The 21,815-nt window shown below is 38.8% G+C and overlaps 1 protein-coding gene across 3 annotated transcripts in view; it reads left to right on the top strand.

The window, feature by feature from the left end:
* The first annotated feature begins 657 nt into the window (after window positions 1–657).
* Window positions 658–21,815, top strand: part of Grip1 (glutamate receptor interacting protein 1) — a 633,384-nt gene continuing 612,226 nt past the window's right edge. For all 3 annotated transcript variants that reach the window (XM_063255091.1, XM_063255088.1, XM_063255086.1), the window contains exon 1: window positions 658–854. In XM_063255091.1, coding sequence (XP_063111161.1) covers window positions 797–854 — 58 coding nt within the window. In that variant the 5' untranslated portion in view covers window positions 658–796. The remainder of the gene's footprint in view (window positions 855–21,815) is intronic.

Here is a 21,815-nt window from a genome sequence, read left to right as displayed (position 1 = left end):
TTCAACTTGGGGGAGGGGGGCAGAGCCAGGAATGGGGGTAGAGAGGCGAGAAGGAGGGACTAGAGGGGAGGACACTGCCCCCTGCTTCCTCGAGGTCGTCGCCTAAGCTGGTGGAGCCGCCAGTTGGGTCCGGGAAGCGAAGCCGGAGGGGGAGGCGGCCGAGGCGGGGCGGCGGAGGCTCCGCACCGCGGCCGGGTGCCAGCGCGGTACCTGGCGCGCCTCGCAGGCCGCCCGGGGCGCGGAGGGTGTGAGCGCGCGCGCCCCTCCGTGCCCGCTCAGCCTCGCGCGCGTCTCTGGGGAGGCTCCGCCGAGAGGCGCCCGGGGAGCCCGCAGCCTCAGTCCTGCCGCCGGCGGAGCTTTGTGCGGCAGCGGCGGCTCCGAGTCCCACCTGCTGGTGGCGGAGAGACGAGGAAGGGAGCGAGGAGGAGAGGAGGAGGGGAGAGGCGGCGGCGCCAGTCCTCTCTTCCCGCCGGCGCCCACCTCGCGGGGGCTCTGCAGTCCCGGCGCTCGGCCTGCACCGGCCCCCGCCCCCGGCCCGGCCTCCGGCCACACCGCGGCAGCCACTGCTGCAGCCCCCAGCCCTGCCCGGCGCGGCCCGGCGCGGACCGGCCCGGCCCGCCCGCCGCCGCCCAGAGCCCGGCGAGTTCGGGGCGAGCGCAAGGCGCGCGGCGCCGCCTAGATGCGCCCCGGAGCCGCGGCGCCCCAGCCCCGCTGATCTGCCCCCAGCGCGCAGCCCCGAGCCGAGAGCCCGAGAGCCAGCGAGGGAGCGAGCGAGCGATCGCAGGCAGCAGACACCATGCCGGGCTGGAAGAAGAACATCCCCATCTGCTTGCAGGCGGAAGAGCAGGAGAGAGGTGAGCGAGGCGCGGGGCGGGGAGGGCGAGGCAGGGGGTCCCGGCCCGGCCGCCCTGGTGCCTCCCTGTCCCCCAGCCACTCGCGACCTGTACACCGGCCGACGGGGGAGGAGCGCCGCGCCCTGGGGGCCCGGCGGGGCTGCGTCCGGAGAACTGGGGGGGGGGTATTTTGTGTGCGTGTGGGGGCACTTGAGAGGGGGGAGAGGAGTGGTGCCGCAGCGGGGAACTTTTCGCCTGGGGACAAATTTTTCTGGAGAGGAACCGGGGGAACTCCAGGTTCTTCAGGGCCCGCTGGCACGTGGGGCCCCGAGCGGCCGTGTGTGGGGTGGGTGCTGGGAGAGGGCGCTGGGGAATCCTGCAGTGCTTTAAATGACTTTTCAAACTTTACTCCTCCCGTGGCAGCTTTCACTGTGTCCCCGCCTCGGCTGGGATGCCACAGTGGTGCCAAGCCCAAAGTTGCTAGAGGTTCCTAAAGGAGGAAGGAGGATGGGGGGAAAGTGTAGGGGCTGGAAGGGGGCGCTGCAGCCGGTCTCTAGAGAGAAGGGGAGGAAGGGGAAGAGCGTCCCTTGGCTGAGGGTCCGAGGCTGGGAAAGACTGCCTAGGAGATGAGTTATGCCCCAGCGCAGTCCTCGCTGTCAAGTTAATACCGCAGGACTGCGGGCTTTTCATAATTACTGTCTATTTTCTTGGTGAAAGGCGGCTTTCCGTGCCAGGTGGCTTGCAGACCTTTTGTGCTTCAGCCCCACAAGTGTGCTGGGCACTTTGCTTCTAAGTGACTCTCAGAGATGAAAGTGAAACGTCTTTTCACCATAAATGCTTGGTTCTTTTGAGGTCAATTCATGGTGTTTGCATTGTGCGAGGTTGGCTTCGAGTTCAGTTCCATAACCTGGATACGATGTACTGAGTGCACCAGAATTTCCTATACAGGCCCCAGGGACCTAGAGGATGGTGCTTGTGCCAGCATCCAGAGGGATACTGGCTGTCAGGGTTCACCAGGTTTGTCCCTAGGTTCCTTGGATCCCAGTCTGACCTAGCTTCAAGGAAAATGCTTTGGAATTCGGGCTGCAGGGTCTGCATGAGGGGGTGGGGTTGTGGTACACAGTTGGTACTGGAGGTTAAATGGTGCTGCATGGGTGGCTGAGAACCGAGGGAAACAGAAAGCCAATCTGGTGTGTGGTGAAGGCAGAGTTTTTAGGGGAGCTTAATGCTGGCAGTTTGATGGCTTGGTGATTGGGCATGCCAAAAGTTTCAGGCTTTTGAAGTAATGCTTACTACTGAAGAATCAATGTACAATTTCCAGTTTTTCTCTAGGTGGCACAACCTGTCTTTGGTTTATATCTTGTTTAATGACTCAGGGAATTTATCCGCGTTAAACTACTTCCTTATTAGATTTGCGGATTCATTTTCTTGCACACTTCTGGTAGATGACCTATGTCTATCCACTCCAAAGGCACCACTGCTTTAGAAATGCTTCTGCTTTTCTCTTTAGTAATCGTATTCTAGAAGTGGCAAATAGCTGCCAATAATTTATAGCTAGATAAAAGCATTAAATGAAAGCATTCTGTTAAGCATGAAGGTCTGTCCTATCAACGAAATGCCACAAGGCTCTTGATATTAAATGTATCAGTTTGATAAAAAAATCACAGTTGCTGTGAAAAAGGTTTTATCAGAATGCTGAAGTGATTTGATTTTTGGATTGTGACGAAATGTACTTGCATGTCTCTTAGAAATATATGGTAACTTTGAAAGATGATCTGCTAATCTGTTTGGTGGAGATAAGACTAACATTTCTCCAGAACATAAAAATCTGAGTTGAGAAATTGGGCTTTCACAGCTCCATCAACAGGAGGAAAGAAGGAATGTCTCTCCCCCCCTTCCCCCCCTAGAAGTTTCTTACTGCTTACCTGAGATGCTTTCCTAAATTTTTTTGTTTGTGATTTTTTTGAGGTCTTGCTTTATTGAGAATGCATATATAGGTGCTCTTGTTTATTAAAAATATCCTTTTCATCTAGTATTTGTGTTTGTCTCAGTGTATGTATGTATGTATTTGAACTGACTGTCCGAGGGCACTGCTTGAGCTTGACTTATCCTTTTTGAAGGATTTTATTGTGAAGGGTCAAGCAGTGTTCCCTATTTGTATTTAAAATTAGGATTTGTAGCCTTTTCTTTCGTTGGAACTTAAAACTTTTAACCAAATAGTGTTCTTTTTCTGAATTCGGTCCTTTTACAATATGAACAGAAAGATTAAACTGCCAGGCCAGTTAGAAAAATAATGAACCTGGAATAAATACTTTTAAAATTTTGTTTGAGTATACCATTGATCAAAAGGTCAGTTCTAATATTTTACTATTGGTTGTGCTCATATAACCGCTAGATTTTCTGTATTCTCTCAGTCTCAATTTACATCTAACCATTCTAAAATCCATTATGGAGACTACTCTAGCATAACATTTTTTCAGGTAGATTTTATTTAGTTAAGTCTCTTTATGAAGTGTAATGCAAATTAGTACAATATGCCAGCTTCTTAGAGGACCACATACATGAACAAGTACATATCTTACTATTACTCAATTTTGATTCAAACATTGAGGGAACATGCTTGCTTGGTATTGTCACATAGAAATGAGGGCTTGCTAATCTATATAATTTTATATTGTATCCACACACCATTTGTAACTCGGGTTCATCTTGAAGGCCTCTGTCAAGATGAGATTGAATGAGCTATTGCTATTGCATGGGATGCTGAGCAGAGAAACTGTAACATATGGCTCGTTGCTGTAAATGCAGTGACTTCCAAAATGACATGTTAGGACTTACCCATGTAAGGTGACATATACTATTAAAATTCAGGACACATTTCTCTGTTTTCCCCCTGATTTTCTGCTTGAGCAGCTTAACCAAATCTATTAGAAGCCACCAAACACACTTTTGGGGCAAATGTTTTAAGAGAAATGAAATGATTCTGAAAACTGCTTTATTTAATACCCCAATTTCATAAACATATTTCTAGAAGAAAATTTTAAAAATTGAATCAAGCAATTTATTGGTTGTTTTACCTCTGCTTATTAGCAGATCATGTGTAATGGGAATATAGTCATTGAGAAAAATTTCAGTGCAAAGGAATAGGTGCCTCAGTAATTAACAGTGCTTTTTTGTGTTTAGCTTCCCTTCTGATTTGTGCACTTTTAGTCATTAGATGTTTATTATATTTTAATAATGTATAGCTAGGATATGAAATCAACATACTGGTTAGGAAGACCATCATTTACCTATCACTGCAAGCATACTTATTGCTATTTTTATTTTGGAGAATAGAAAATATTAATTAATTTTTTCTATTTAGGTTTTATATTTATGTTTAATATAATACATGAAAATTATCTATTTATAAAGGTGGGATAAATATATTGTTCATCAGTTTTTCTGCTCACCAGGGGGAAAGAAATGAGATTTTTTTTTAATAGTTCTCCACCTCCCCTCTAAGTTGTGAAGGTTTACAAATGAACTTGAGAACATCCCTTCACATTTCTGTTTTGAAGTTTGGGGTTTTTGTTTATATTTCAGTAAATGAGAGTACGTGACTCTCTTTTGGATATAAATAGCCTTTTCTCCACAGAATGATGATCAAATCCATGGACACTCTATAAATGTATTAACATCTTCAGCCTTTCTAAATTTTGAGACAGGATCTCAATAAATTGCCCAGGCTGTCCTCAAACTTGTGATCTTTTAATATGAAAGCAACTGGGTTCAATCACCAATATTTAAAAAGCAAAGTTTGCCTTTATGGTACCCTTAGTTTGTTTCACTTTCTACATTACAAGGAAATCTATTGACCCTACTCCACAACCTAAATAATAAAATGTTCAATTTGAAATTTGAATTTTAACTGAGGAATGCTGTGGAGAAAAGAGAAGAAATTAAACTAACCTGGAATCTTTGCATCAAAGTGTGTTAGATGTTACAGTTAGGTCTTATTAGTTCCCTGGGCAGATGAATAACTTGAGGGTCAAAATTTTGCTTAGTGTTACAGAGTCAGTGTTAGGGTACCAGTGTGTAAAAATATCATTAAAAAAAAAAGAAGTTAAGTTACATTTCTTGAGAAAAAAATTTGTAGTGTTATAGTATTATAACATTTTATTTTTGTTTCCTTTTTGGAAAGAATTTTAATGCTGGCGTTAAACTTCTCATTAAGAATTTTTTGGGAAGAGTTTTCTTAGTTTTATATATAAAGGAAGCATTTCTAAAATATATTTTGGGCTTTTGAAAAACTGATTTTGCAAGATAAGTGTGTTACCTTTAACAATTAGAATTGATATTTCAACGTATTTCTAAATAGAGTTATTTGACCAAAAAGAGCAACTCATTTAATAGACTTTTTTCCAGGGAGGACTTGACATCATTATGCAGGTTTCCTTCTTGTTAAAGAACATTTGGCATGAAGGTTTCCTTCTTGTTAAAGAATATTTGGCATGAAGGCAAGAATTAACAAGAGTGGAATGTTGATTCTTATTGTGTCAAACTGGTAAATGACAGTATTGTCAGGAGCCATTGTGCATTTGTTCTGTTGCTAGCATTTTAGTTAATTAAAACCATATATCTAAATTTTCCTGGCTACCAATAGCCAAACAAAGGGCCTTTAGCTAATGCTGTCTTCTGCAACAACCTATGGTTTCTTTCAAGAAAAAAGAAATACCAACTTACATGAGTAAAGGAAATTGAGAATTGAATGCTCTGGGAATTAAAAATGCTATATTGAATGCTGCATGATAGGGGACTGCTTAGGCACTTAAGATTTGATTTATACCCAGTTAAATGATGATAGTTATACTATAAAATAAAAAACTAACAGAACTACAAAAAAAAGTAACTAGCTGAGAACACTATTCAAATGCAAAGCCAAAACCTGGATTTAAAACTCTTGTGTTGTCTTTTATTAAATTTTTTTCTTCCTAAATTTGAATGTTTCCTACATATCAACATAAAAAATCTATTGAAACCAATGTCATTATTCAACAGTCCTAATTGTTTAGGCATGTTATTAGCTAATGGATGCTATCGGTCTTATGGAAAAGTTAATGTTATCTAAGTGTATCTACCAATTAAAATGCACCTGATTTAATTCCTTACCAGCCTTCATTTCAACAGTGATTAAACTTTAGGCCTCAAATGAGGTGTGTGGAGCATCTCTCTGCTCCTCCACAGGTTATTGTTAAAGGAGCAGGGAAGAGAGATTGATTATGCTGAGGATGGGTGGGGTTTAGAAGCTTCCTAGGAGAGAAAGTATTAAGACTTGAAGAGAAGGGAGAGAGTTAGAAGAAAGCTTGACAGGACATAAGGAAAGATATTTCTGTAAAGAGGGACATGGTATATTCCAAAACAATATGGAGTGAGCTATTCAGGGACTTCTGCTGGTATCTGAAGGGACCAAAGTGTAGAAAATGAATGTGCATGTGGAGTATAGAATATGAGCTGTGGAAGCTGGGTGGAAGGGCCAGATCTGAGAGGACTTCATGTGCCAGATTAAAGTGCCGACTATACGGAGCAAGCAATGAGTTTATTGAAGGATTTCCAACAGAGTAATGACAGGGTTTGAGGTTTGTTGTACAAAGCTCACCTGGGCAGCCAGAAGGAAAAGGGAGGAACTTGGAGGGACAGGGTCAGCTAGCTGGCTACTGTCTTGTTCCAGACCTGTAGAGATGCTCAGGACAGAGTCTTAGGGAGCAATACATAGAGGAAATATGGAGGGTTCAGGGCCTGATTCAAGAGTTGTGTCTTGAGACACAGTATTTGGTGTGATATTTTTTCTGCCATATCATCACATACTAGTTTTCTTTACCTACCCTCTTCCCAGTCTCCACCCCCTCACCCAATCTATGTAGGGGCAGAATTAATGTAATCTGGCACAATAATATAAAAATAAAGGGCCGCCAGATTGTTGGTTGTAAGTCTAGATAATGATACTTTTTTGCTCACTAGCTTTTTTCATTTAATATATAAAAATTCATATACTATCTCATCCTAAAAGGAAAATAATTACTGTCATACATCTATGTCTTAAAACTAATTGGGAATTTTAAGTAATTTTTTAACTGAAAGTGAAAATAGTAGTGGTTGTTTTACTGAAACATCTTCCCTACTGATAAAAATTGGGTAATTCTCATTTTCTGAAACCAACTGAATGCTCTGTAAATATTTTTAATAAACTTCTTGCAGTGAATTTGAGGTCTGAAAATGAGGGTTAAAATTCTCTCAGCCATTTTCTTAGCTGTTTGGTGTGAGCATGGACAGGCCTTCTTTTTTTTTTCTTTGTTAGTATTGGACCTTAGCACTTCATTTACTTATTTATTCTTAATTTTGAGACAAGGTCTCATTGTGCAGGCAGGATCTACACTTGCGGTCCTCTTGTCTTAGCCTCGCTTTGGTTTTCTCACCTGTGAAATGAAGATGATGCCTATGATGCTTGGTGTAATGACTGTCCGGGGTTACGTTGAGAGATGAAAGCTATTATTGCAGCACTGCTGTGCTATAAGTGTGAGATTTTGGTAAAAGAGTGAGGGTCTGAAAGTGCATTTGGCTGTTTGTGTGCCATGGCTGAATTGAGCTATTATTTCAGAGTTTTTGTTTCAGAAAGTGAAAATTTCATTTAAAAATCTTAATTCTTTGTCTTTCAAATGAAGTTCAAATATATTATGAAGTTTTCTTCTTTGGGCTTTCTAACATTTATAGCAGTATTTCAAAACAATTCATGTTTGACAAAATAACTAAAATGATGACATAAGCTACAATGGATGCAGTCTTGGCAATTACCACCGTGTACCACCTCCAGCCTTGTTCCTGGGTATTGGTGGGAAAGTCTAGCTTAAATGCTGGCTGGACTTTGCTGCTCCATATTATTATTTTTTCTGATTATTCTAGTCCAGTAGCCAAAAGAACTCGTCATTTTTCAAATTGAAATAACATTTGGAATCTTTCTAAAGGAGAAAAAAAAATTCTCACTGGTCTACATTGCCAACTTCATTTATTTTTATTATGCTTCTTAAATACTTACTAATACAAAATTAGGTGGAAACTCCTGATTCTTACAGTGCTCATACAATCACAACACCTAGCAGATTTTACAAGTGAGACACAAGCAGTACTACCCCAGAAATCAATAATATCTTCATCAACAACATTAATTTCATGTGACTTGATACTGTTTTTCTGAAAACTTGTTGCTGTGTAAATGTAGTACTTGCTGTTATAGGAGGTAATTTCATCACTTTTTTCTAGAAGAATTCCTATAGATCTTTAATAGACCGATGCCAGTTGATCTTTTCTGGGCATGATCACATCATTTACCTGTGCAGTCTTTTGTCCTCATTGTTTTACTTGGCCCATCGTGATCTTAAAACACAAAGCCCAGTACCAGTACTTAAATTGGTGGCAGATTTAGGTGGCATTGCAGGCGGATCCTACATTTGCGCTTCTTGGCTACTTGTGGTAAAGGGCTGTTCCTTTTGTTAGTCACAGGCTGATAGGTAATTCTACAGCACAGTGTTTTGTTTGAAATCTGCCCAACCCAAATTTGACCACACCTATTTTTGTCTCTACCCTTTTCAGTGCCATGAATTCACCAGTCACAGACTTGCATAGGGCCATGCCAAATTGCTAGAGGGTTTTCTGTACAATTCCTCCCATTTTCACTTACTTTATCTAACTGTATCTAATAAGTTTCCTAACTGGCACAGTCCACAGATCACAGACCACACTTTTGAAAGTACTACTTTGTTTTTTTATTTTTTCTCTTGTCCAGGTTTAGACAATATTTTATAACAAAGCTACTGAAAATACTATAGGCTAACACAGATAATGTGATGCACGGCTATGGCAGTGAGGATCCAGGCTGGATGGCCCGGATCTGCTGTTTCAGCAGAGAGCCTTCTTTGATGGTGAAAGAGCAGGCCAGCCCCAGCCCCTGCTTGCAGGAACCAGTAGGGCACATTTTGTTCTTCACACAGTGGCACTAGTGGCTGAATGACCTCTAGGAGCTCTGCATCTGTAGCCATCGTGATGCACTCGGAGATGCTGCTGTTGAGGGTCTTGGTGGCCTGATCCGTTCCTTTCCGGAGTTGCATGACTGAACGAGGTACCCAAGCTTCTTGCTGAGGTACCCCTCTGTGAGCGGATAGGCCTTTGGGTTTATATCAGCCTCAGTCGAGGCTCACTGTTCACAAGCACCGCAAAAGTACTAGTTTAGAATATACTTATGTAACTGGGATTTGAGAAAAAGATTTAGAGGAGAGGTGTGTGTACTACTTTGTTTTGGAGACAGATTTTCACTATGCAGTTCTGGCTGGCCTCAAACTCACAGCCATTCTGCCTCTGCCTCCAGAGTGCTTAGAGACATGTGCCACCACGCCCAGCCTGCAGACTGCTTTTAAGACATACAAATGAAACATATTTTCCAGAGCTGCTTTTACCTTGCCTTTAAATGATCACTCGTTGACAGTGGAAAAAAAACACCTGATTTTATCCATTAAGAGTACAATGATCTCCAGTTTCAAAACTTTCAAGGATTTTACCTTCTCTTGTTCCAAAGATGGTATTCATGTGAAGAGCAAAGCTTAGTGGCCTACTGACTAGGGGGAAGGGCATTTCGTCTATTGTATGACCCTTCCTGTGTCCACTGCTCTGGGATTGGCATGCTTGGTGACTGGGCGTTGTGCCCTCTGTCCACTGAAATGAGACTGTTCCTCTTTGGTCTTTTGAATGCCACTCTGGCAGCTGATTTGGACTCCCCGAAGCGCCTCATCATGTTTAGTTACAAGGTCCTTATCGTCTGTGGCCTTCTACCCAGGCCTTTCACAGGTACTCGTCCCCTCAGCATTTTTTCTTTTCTCCCTGGAAACCAGAGAATGCTTAACTGTTTTTTCCTAAGCTTTAATGGGGTAGATAGGACCTTTGGAGGTGTTGTCTTCTCCATTTGTCTGATGTAGCTACTGCAGATATTGCTCCTCTCTCAGTCCAATGCTGTGTTAAATTCTGCATTTGCCATGCCAGGTGATTAGCGACATTATCACAATATTCTTTAATGTCCTCAAGGCTATATTGGAGTTAGTTTTTCACAGTTTGCACTTATAAAGGAGTTTTGAACCCTTTTTTACACCTGATCCCTACTCTTTGTATTACTTACGTACTGTCCTAGATATTTGGAGTGACTTAAGTGACTTGAAAACTTAAATGGAAGGGACAAGGAACAGGGTGAGTGAATGGTAAGAAGGAAGTGTTCTTTTCTCTGTAAAATGCGTACTTCTCTTTAGGATCCAAGTATCGGGGAAGACAGAAATAGGTATGTGTCCAAACAGCCCCGAGATGACAAAGCTTAAATCTGCCAAGTAATTTCAGCCAGTGTCATCTGCTAGCTGACCTTGTTACACGAATATTTCTTACATATAGTAATTTTATTGAAATCTGCCCTTTGTATTTCATCAACAGATGTATGAATATGAGAACTGACATATTTCTTCTCATAGCTGGTAATATACTTACAGTGTGCAGTTTATAATCAATAGTCATGTATATTAAAGGCTTACTTTGGATTTTGAGTAAAGATACTTGGGATAGATTACTAGGTATACTCAAGACTTCAAGTATGAATTAATAGAATTAAATCTTATATTTTTATCGTTGCAGTGTGAATTCCTTTTAACAATTGTTGAATAAAGATCACATGAAAAATCTTATGTATAAGCAGGCAGAATAAATTCCTAGGATTTATTTCTTTTGGTGGTGTACTTCATCATTTGAGAAACAGGTAATGAGTATGATTTTTATGTGTTGGTACATTTAAAAAAATAGCAACAAAATAGACAAAACATAGGTAAACATTCAGCTACTGATATAGTAAGTGTTTGTTTCTTCTGGCATACAATCTGTGAATAAGTTCCTTTAATACTTTTTTTTTTGAGGCCTGGTACTTACTGTGTAGCCCAGGCTGAGCTCTGGTGGGATTATGGGCATGTGCCACTGTGTTTGCCTCTTTTGATATCTTCTGATGTCTAGTATTTATATTTCCAATTATTGATATTCACAAGTTCCACTGAAAAGATAGATACATGAATCTTTTCATGGAATCAAAGTTCCTTGGTTGTAAGGACTTCTACATTGCCTGCTTCAGAAATGTCAGAATTATTGACAAAACCAGAGTGGCATTTAACATTATATTTTTCAGAGGAACTCAAATGTTTCTTTTTAAGTGTATAATTTTCTAGTAAGTTCAAAGCACATTTTCATTAAAAGAAAAGCTTGAACAAGCCAATAAAAATTTAGTTTCTTTGTTACTATTTCACACTACCTCCTATAATTTTAGTTATGAGAATGAAAATTTGCCAGGTTAGAATCAGACACCTGTAGTACTGCATCTGCTAAGAAAAGAAAAAATCATCTGGTTTTATTAGTGAGCTTGAATGCTTATATATATATGAGTGCCCTACCACCACAGGATAGCCGTTTTTTCAGCTATCATTTAAAAGTGTTGAATATAATCGTGCTGTATATTCAGTTTTAGTATATGTGCTGCCAACGTAAGCACTACGTGTACATTCAATAACTTCATTTTGTCAAACTCTTTCCCTCCGAGACCCTTACTAATTTAGAGGCCGCATCTCTAAATACATCCATACTGGGGCATTAGGTTATACATATGAATTTTGGGGGAGCCGAAGTATTTAATCAATAATGGACAGGAACAGAATAGTTGATGATTTATATAATGTTCCTGTAAATTTCATCTTTCAGCTTCTGAATTGACCAAGGGAGTGTAGCTTGATAATTTGTCTGCATTAGCTGCCCATATGTAATTAAAAATCATTTAAAGAGAAAGCAAAGCCTGGTTGGTGGTCAATTCATTCATGCCTTTGATTTCTTAGATCACTGGTACCTTTCACTTTTCTATTTCCTGTAGTAACAAAGTAACTTGAGAGATTGCTCTATATTTATTCTCTAATGTTCTTACTCTTTCTTAAACCTAGTCCCTACACATTTTGCACACCTTTCAGTCTCCTCCCTTGATAACCAGTGACCTTTCTTATTGCTAAACCTAGCAGCCACATCTCAGTCACAAATGACTTGACCCATCAGCAGCATTTGAGATAATGAATCCCCTCTTGGAAATATTTTATCCACTGCTTTCTAGTCTCTCATATTTTTCTGCTTTTCTCTTTCCTCACTGATCACTCTGGTTTGATCTCTTTTTGTCATTTTTCCTCATGTTGCTGATGTCTAAATAGTGGAGTAAACCAAAGTTGGATCTTCTATTTCCTTTTCTTCCATGTTCTCTTCCAGTCACATTACTCTATGTGGTGTCTCCAAAATTTATATCTGCACCCTCACCTTTTCCCTGAATTCCAGGTTCCCTTGTGTGTGCAGCAACCTGGCTTTTCCATTTGAATGTCAAACATGCAGGTATCTTGCACCAGAATCTGACGCCTGATTTTCCCCCTCAAACCTACTCCGCAAATCCACTTTTCAGCTGTTGACCCAAAGCCTCTAGTATCTTCCTCTATTCTTGTTTGTCTCACACTCAGCATCTGATCTGTCACCCAGTCCTAGTGATTCCACTTTCAAAGTATAACTGGAATCTAAGCACTGTCACTCACCTTTACCACTTCCAAGTCAATCCAAACCAGCAGCCTCTGTATTTACCTGAATTGTGACATTTAATTCCTATCTGGTTTTTCTGTTTGTCCCCTTCATTACTGTTCTTGCAACTTTCTTCAGTACTGCCACAGTGACCATTTAAAACGATGTCAGATCAGTTCAGAATATTTTAATAGCTCCATCTTACCCAGAGTAAAAGTCAAAGGCCCTGCATGACTAGGGTCCGGGTAACCCATCATCCTGATGTCATTATGACTCCTCCCCCGCTCCACTCCAGCCACGCTGGTGTTAGAAATACCCAATTTCCTTCTGCTTGCTTTCTTTGCTCTTGGCCTTTCCTTTGCTTGTGTTACCTGCTCTCTAGCCTTCTCCAGGTGCCTGCATAGATGTCACTTTCCTAGTGAGGCCTTCTTTGAAATTATAATCTCTTCAACACATTCTGTCTCATTTCCTATCTTAATAGGTTTTCATAGCACTTAATATTTTGTTTATTTTACTGTGCATTTGTATATTGTGTGTACCTGTGTTCACGGTTATGGAAGCTCCCTACGCACAGGGATTTTTATCTGTTTTGTTACAGCACACAGAAGAGCACTTGGCTCCTAGTAGGTGCTTAGCAAACATTTGCTGAATGAATTAAGGACATGATATGTTACTAAAACAGCAAGAGAAATGATTTGCCGATGCTAGAGTGGTTATGTTCTCAATCAAGCTTCTCATTGCTTTTGAAATTTATGTTTAAGATTTCAGCATCTTTATACCTGACTTTGTGTGTGTGTGTGTGTGTGTGTGTGTGTGTGTGTGTGTTTTTGGTACTAGAAGTTGAAGTCACAACCTTACACTTGCCAAGCAGGCGTTTATGCTGCTGAGCTAAATCTCCGGCCCCCTAAGCATCTTTATACCAATGAAAGAACCAGGAACAATTTTGATGGTGTATCATCTTTGTGTTCCGTTTGGGTTGTAAAAAGAACTGGGGACCTATCCTGCCTCCCAGGAAAGTGGTGGACGAGAAGAGAGTTAGTTATCCATCACTGGCAATCGACATGTTCGATTCTGAAACTACTTTTTAATGTCTAGAGCAACAGATACTCTCTGGTAAAATATACTTTTGTTAGCAGGTTGTTTTAAAACAGGGACAGAGAGACAGAGAGAGAGAAAAATGTTTTACAGTGAAAATAATTTGCTTGATATTTGAGATATGATTGTTGTGTCAGTGATTATGCCATAGTATTTTATTTGTATGTACAATACCTACCATGGTTAAGGCACAGTGTAGATAGTTAGTCTTTGTTAAGTGGATATATAAATGAGTCAGAATTATGAAAATTAAGGGCAAGAAAGAAATAAATTTATCTTCTTTCCTCGAACTAGAGGCAAATCTACGTAAAGTCAAAAGTAGAGGGTATTACCTTTGGAACTAGGCATTTCCGTGAATTATGTTAAACCACTGAGACACATTTTAAAAATTTATATGTATTTGATGTTGTAAAAATTATGCCAAAAGCCAAACAAGGTGATTTTTAGAACAAAACTGAATAGCTTTCATATTTCCTTATCTAGAGTACATTTTCCTTTATTCTTGATTGTTACAAAAGAATTGAAAACATACTTTTTTAATAGCCTCTTTCTGGATCCCAGATTGGTTTAGCCAGGTATAAGAACATGCCAGTTAAATGAAGATTAGTATATTTCACTTTTTTTCCCTAAGCCAATTCATTGTATTTTAATGAAGTACAATAAAAATGGCCTCTAAGTGAATAATTTATTGTGCCATTTGTTGTTTTCTGAATATCAAACAAAGGAAACAAACAGTCAGTTTTCCTGCTTATTAGTGAAAGCAAAGGACAGCACAGTTATAGGGGAAAACGTATTAGGGGATATAACAAAAACATTCAGAATTTTATTATATAGCGACATAGCTTTGTTTTAGGGTTGTATTTCGTATGTACATGTACACTTACCCAGACCTTTCTTTACATGTGTTAGACTGCATGATGAATAATCTCAAATTTCAGCATAAGCTTAATTCATGCTTAGATTGAGGCAATTGGTTTAGTGCAATAATTTTTACTGTCATAGCATGCCTTTAATAGTTAATTTTCACAGGTTTCCAGTACATGTACAGTGCTTCTTTGTTTTCACAGTTTCCTACCCTGTTTCTTCTCAGTTCCCTACTCTTCTTTCTTTCTGAATTCCCATGGTATGTGCTCATTTGCCTTCTTAGGCCCCAACACTGAATATCAGAATAGCAGTCTGTTCTACTCCTCCACCATGTTTGTATGTGTGCATTCAACAGACACCTGTTGACTGGTTGACCTAAAGTACTGCCCTTTTTCAGACCTCAGAAAGACTCTTAAATGAATCAGAGTCTTTCATGAATTCTTCATCATGTAATTAGTCAATAGATTTAGAATGAAGGTAGTGAATGAAGAATGAACATTCATTAATCAAAACTGTACTTCATATTATGGGAAGATCATCTAGGAAACTTGATTTTACTTCAGGATAGAGATTTGGGCATTTATAATCAGAATTGAATCTGAAGACTAACTCCTATACAAATAGACTGTATGGCCTCAACAACTGTTTGGTTTCTCACATTTTCCTTCATGCAAAGACCTTCAGATTGTAGTAAAAATTTTAAGAGTACACTATCTAAAAAATACCTGTCCGTGGTGGACCCTCAGTAATGATAGGGAAGCACAGATTAGTGGTTTAGAAAGAGTGTACTGATTACAAGATCACACACAAGGTTTTCAGGTTATTGTGTGTGGGAATTAGTTTATCCCGTGGGGAATCAGAGGACATTTTTACAGCTTCTCTTGCCAAAGTAAATATTTGTGAATACAATACTATTTTTAAAAAGTGATTGTAAACATAATCCAGAAACTCATATATGCTAATTTTCTTCAGGCTTCAGGGTCCCAAATTCCTTATAGAATTGTGCGTACTTGGATACAAGGAATGACTTGTAAGGCCACATGCCTCCATACGTTTTGCTGCTGGTAGGTGGTTCAGCCTAATAGCAAGCTCTTGACTCAGAATTTCCTAGTTTTCTCCCTGTTAGTGACTTCATTTGAAGAATAGCATTGTGCATTGTATGTTAACCAACCAAACAATAGCTCTCAGTAGAGAGAACCTGTAAAGACACAGTGGTTTGGATTTTGTTTCAATACTTCAATTCATGTTTTATAGATGAAAGCAAAATAAGAAGGAAATAGTCAAGCTCCTTTCTGGTCGGTGGTTGTACCAAACCTAACCTAGGCTGAAGGGATTCCTTTTGTCAGCTAAAATATTCTGTGCTGCTGAAACCTTGCATTATTTATAGTCATTGGGAGTTTCCTTGCTTCCCAATCCAGCGGCAAGTAAATCTATCTCTTTGACCTCACCACAGTCATTTTCTAGCCCAGTTCATTTAGTCTTTCACATAAAATGTGTAGGGACCCTTTCTTGGGAGAATTAGATTTGCTATTAAGTTTAGCACTGATGACCAACCATATGCACTTGATATTCAGTCTTAGTCACGGTAGGATTAAAGAATCTGCTGCCAGTTTATTTGAATGCTACATGTCACTAAAATCAATCAGAATAATCGTGCTAATTAATTCAAGTCTTCACATAGAATTCCTTTCACCATAGCAGACAGATCATTAAGTGGAAATTTTAGAAATTTCTCTGCAAAAAACATTTTCCATACCCTAATAAACAAGAGATTAGACTCCACTGGGATTCCTCATGCCTTGGTCCCGCACACATCTTGGTGGCTGGGAATGACATTGCCACGTTCTTACAGCCTGTGTTCAGCCTCTGTTTGGGTCTGTGTTGCCTGTTCCTGGTCCTTGGTCCATGCTGTCCCAGAATCATTTGCTTCTTGTCCGTACTTCCAGATAGCCTGAGTCCTGTCAACAGCCTTGAATGTTTCTTGCCTGACTTGTGACTCCTTTAGGAATTGGAATTTTCCTGCATTCCAAGTGTATTGTATGTCTTGTCCTATATCCATTTGGATAATGCTGGTAGTAGCTGTTTACCAGAACTCGACGTTTTCCTGGTTCCCTCTTTACATGTTTGAGTGTCTCAAACTCTGACTTTAGCTTTCTATTCCCTGTGAAAACTGTTACCTGCAGAATTTCTCAACATGTTGGTGCAAAAATTTATCGTGCTGTGGTATATATATGAGCTAGGGAGAAGGGAAGAAGTATGTAGTGTTTGCCAAATTTATTTGATCATAGGGTTCTTTTGTTGTTGGAGAATCTTATAAGGTGATGTAATTCAGAGCACACGCAAAGAAGTGCTGCCTAACAGAGTGATGATAGTGATAGTTGAGGCTGAAAGACAAAAACTTAAGAGCAGGTGTTATGCTTAACAACTGAAGAATATCAGTGCTGTAGAGTGTTTGATTCTAGACCTGCACAGTATTTTCTCTATTATTCTGTAATGTCACTCTAATTAAAATGTTTCCTCTCAACTCTGAGTTTGGTTACTGAGTTTGCCCTTCCTGGAAGCTTTTCTCTCTAATTGAGCAAATTCAGCATTTATTGATGACCCACAGCAAGTCATGCGGTACACTGTGCTATACTTCTTTCCAAAAGCGTAAATATAAATATGCTAGGTCTTCTCTTGAAGTTATGTTATATTATAAAATGAACATTTTATGAACCTCGTCTGCCATCAAGCCAATTATTTTTTGCTTTTGTTTTCATTTCAGGTCTAAAACTTATTTTACAGGACTTTATTCTCTTTCCACTCTATAAAAAGGATCTCTAGGGGTAGAGAAAGAATTTCCAAACATTTCACAAAAAACAGAAAATAGAGTAAGTTACATCAAAATTTAATGGTTCTATATGTAAAAATTTACCATAAATAGAATGAAAAGGTAAATTATAAATTAAGAAGAACATTTATAACACAAAAAGCAAAAGTTTCATATCCTTAATAAAATATATTGGCTTTTAATGAATCATTGAATGAATAAATAAAGGAATAAATGAGAAGCAATAAGGGAAAAATTATTCCACCAGGAAAAAGATGTGAACATGTAGCATAGAGCAACTCTCTCTCCCTCCTGCTCTCCCTCTCTCTCTTCCTCACATTTATATATATGTGCTATAAATAAATATATGTAAGAATACTTAAAACACTTAAAAAAGCAAAGAAATAAACATTGCAACAAATAACCTATTCAGCTATTAACTAATTTAATATTTATAAAGCCTTTATTATCACATACTGTTAATAGTCTATATATTATATTCTTTTTTTTTTTTTTTTCTACCTAGGATCGAACTCATCTTGCATTTGTCAGGCAAGCATTTGTACTGCTGAGCTAAATCCTTGGTCCTAAATTATATGATTTCATATAACTTAAGCAATCCATCTTGAATGGGTGTCTTTATCTTAATTTCACCAGTGAGTACGCTGAGTCTTAAAATATAGTTAAGATGACATTTGAACTGATCTGTCTGGCTTCAAAGTCTGTATTTTTTAGTACTGTGGTCTTTTGTTAGTAAAAGTGTCACAAAGGGTATTGGGTGCTGTAGTAAGTTGTTTAGGAAATAAAGTTAAGTGAAAAAAATTGAAAAAGGATATCTATGTATGATTCCACATATGTTCTTTAAAATATAATGCAGAAAACAAAAATTGGCAATATGTATACTGTAGTATAAACTGCTTATTCACGAATTTTGAGAATTTGACTTTTACTTTCACCTTAATCTTTTTGTTTTTCTCTATTTTCTTTTCCTTCCTTCCTTCCTTCCTTCCTTCCTTCCTTCCCTCATTCCTCCCCTTTCTTTCTTTCTTTCTTTCTTTCTTTCTTTCTTTCTTTCTTTCTTTCTTTTTGTACCACGGATTGAACACATGACCTACGCTGCTAAGCTAAATCCCTGGCCTCTCTATTTTCTTTTTTGTTGTTTTTGGTTTTGTTGTTTTTGATGCTGTAGATTGAATGTTTGTGTTGCTAAACATGCATTATACCACAAAACTATATTATCAGCCTTATTTATAAGTACTTGTCAGCCTTATCAATTTGTGTGTATGTGAGCATAACAAGATACTTTGAAAGTTATAGGGAAGCACACCCATAGACAGAACGGTATGTGCTGCAGGTGTAAGGAGTGGAGTGAATGAATAAATTGATAATTGATACAGGCAGGTAACTTGGAAAACAGTAAATAGAAATGTCTAATACGTATTTCAAGAAATAGTCAATATAATAATTAAAGACTTACAGTTAAAAAATCATCATGAGATAACTATTTTCTCATCTGTGTGATTAGAAAAGTTTTTGTTCATTTTTTGAGAGATTTCCCAGTGCTTCCAAAAGATGTTCTGAAACAAGTTATACAGAAGTATAGCTTTGGAGAAAGCAATTGCATGATACATATCAGAGATCTTAAAACAGTTTTACTACTTACCAGTTCAATTATTAAACACAAGGTGACCAAAAATTGCATATGTTTTCATTAATTTTTTAAAGATAATATAATAAGAAATATAAAAATGACAGTTTTATCAAACTTTTCAGTATAAGAATCAACTGGTTGAAATGATACCTGAGCAGTGGTCAGGATATATAAGCAATGTGCTGCTTGAAGAATGCTCTAGGTAAACTATTGAGTGGTTTTTGCAATTCTTGACCTAATTATTCAATTCCAGAACTTAATCTTATGTAAACAGTCCCAATACTGAAAAACCCTTATCTGCCAAGACATACAGTGTTGCCTATGATTGTGAACAATTGAGACCAAGCTACATAGTCCATATTCTGTGCTACAATCATGGGGTAATACGTGATAGCATGAATCACCTACTGATAAACTAGTTAGTAAACATTCAGTGAGTTCCTGTAAAATGCAGACATTGCTTTGGGTGCTGAGGAGACAGCAGTACATACAATAAGCAAAATGTTTTTCCCAAATGGTTTTTAAAAAAGGGATCTATGTAACATGGGTAACGCTAAGGTTTAAACTATTGCAAGTAAAGACAGAATATTACATTATGTGTATATTAACCTCAATTGCATGGAAAGAAAGTACATGAAGTACATTATTATCCTACAATTGGATCATGGATTGAATTTTTAAAAAATACTTTTGCTATGTTTCTAATTTCCCATAATAAAAATATATTACTTTAAGTTAGAAAAGTAAACATAAAACTTAATTGCTGTTATTTATTAAATATTTGCAACATTTTCTTTACATGGGAAAATTGGAACTTATGTCTGAGCAATGATGAGAATTTAATAGCTTTAATTAAACATACCAGAATTTCTGATTTTATTGAGCTCCTAAAGCATCTTTGATTTTACCAATATGTTTAAAGCCTTTAAGATGCTGCTTTCATTAAGACACTTTTGTAGTAAATGGTAATTGTGTATTGAGCAGATAAAAACTTGCATTCAACAGATCAAAAGTCCAACACAATGTCAGTTTGATTAGGTAAATGCAAATTTAACTGCCTAGTAATTCTTTAGACTTCTTATTTCACATGCCATAAAGAGTGCAATAACATAATTAAAATTCCTAAAATGACTATTTAGGATAATAGTTGCCCCCTCTTTCCTCTTTTAAAGTAAGATGAGGGAATTTAAATTTCTATTCAAGCATTATTTCCTGCAGTGAAGGATCCCACTCCTATGATTCTAAGTAAACTTTAATTATGTTCCATACTTATGTGTAAATTTATTTTTGGTAATTAGATTGTGTTTTGAAACATTTTAGATAATTTTCTTTAAGTTTAGGAATTGTTTTTATGCCTTGTGCTTAAAAATTAGTTTGTATTTGAAAATAGAAGCATTTTAAATCTAATTTAAAAAAAATTCTGCAACAGCTTAAAATACTAGAAAATTCTGTGTTTTGGTTGTGTCAGGAGTTATACTCTATATTGTACAGTAAGAGTTAATCTGAGGTTTAAAAATAATTGCAATTCATGTGAATTCAGTCATGTCAGAGTTCATTAGTAGAGCAGAAAGTCCAGCTAGGAAAGTGAAGCAATGTCACAAATGTTGGGTGGACCAGAATCTCCTTAATTTAAGGACTGTCTGAATTATTTTTCACATGAGGTTTTATCACCATGGTAAGTGAACTTTCAAAATCAAGTCACAGGTGGAAGACAAAGTCGAGGAGAAAACACCTTGCCTCCACAGTCACTATTCACTATACCAGAGGACAAATGTTTCTGCCCTTCCAGAGGGACAGGAGCCAAGAGCTCTCCTGGCTTTGATTTAGAGACTGTGACTAAGACAGGCTAACCTGACATTTACCGGTTGGGAGGATGAACCCTCGACAAGGGCTTAGATGATTTCCCATGTATTGTATGCTTTGGGTCACTGTCTTTTCATATGAACTCCACCTCTGCAGAACCAGAAAGTGCAAATGCAGTTGTCCGCTCTAGTTTTGAGGTCTGAGCATTGAGTTGTTGATAGGCCTGGCAGTGGCACCAAAAGTTAGCACTGGTAGTAATGGACAAAGTGTCCAGCTGGCATGGGTTTACCTTATGCCAGCTCAATCTCCAGAAGAGTGATCCACGCTCCCATCCTGCCACAAGGAGAATATCTTTTTGCAGAGGTTTTTTTTGAGTGGGGAGGGTTTGCTACAATTGAGTTGAAACTTGGGACTCAATTCTTTGTGCACTAAGAATTCTGGAAGATCTCACAGTGGATCACTCTGACACTTACTTCCAGTGTATTGTGTCTTTCCCAGACTCAGACAATACACAGGTGACCCCCTTTCCCCTCTGTGAGCTAAAATGAAGGATCATGGCCTTCATTATGGATCGATGAAAAAGCGGCATCTTGTAACAGACAGACTGTTGGGATAAAAGGACCACACAGCTGAAGGCAGTGTTTCTCAGGTACAGAGCATTTCCTGTTAGCTTTTAGTTCTCTGAGTAACAGGGTTATCAAGATTTTCCTTGTTCCTTAAAATTTGTCAAAAGTCAGTACAAGAGCTCCTTCTCTGTCTCTCTTGTCTCCTATCTCTGCCTCTAACCCAGCCCTATCCTTGTCTCTCCTTGATGCAGAATCCTCAGCTTGTTTGCTAATTAACTGAAAGAAGATAAGATAGTACAAAGACCCATCTTTTCCAGTGTATTGAACATGTGTACTTTTTTCTAAATAATACAATTTTAAATCCCATTTGTACTATCCTGTGTTTGTATCCTTGAGCGTTACTCAGGTAGAGTTGGGTGCACAGGCTCTAGAGATGGCCTGCTTGGATTTGGATCCTCACTCTGCCACATATCAACTGTGGGGCCTTAAGGAAGTCTTTTAGTATTTCTGTTGCTTGGCTTGCTGTATTGAAGGTGGTATCATTAGGC

This window comes from Cavia porcellus, unplaced genomic scaffold (assembly GCF_034190915.1).
Source record: "Cavia porcellus strain 051 isolate PalLab524CR breed Dunkin Hartley unplaced genomic scaffold, mCavPor4.1 scaffold_8, whole genome shotgun sequence".
In the NCBI taxonomy this organism is placed as follows: domain Eukaryota; kingdom Metazoa; phylum Chordata; class Mammalia; order Rodentia; family Caviidae; genus Cavia; species Cavia porcellus.
The sequence above is the reverse complement of the archived record's forward strand: the minus strand, read 5'-3'. Positions and strand labels throughout refer to the sequence as shown.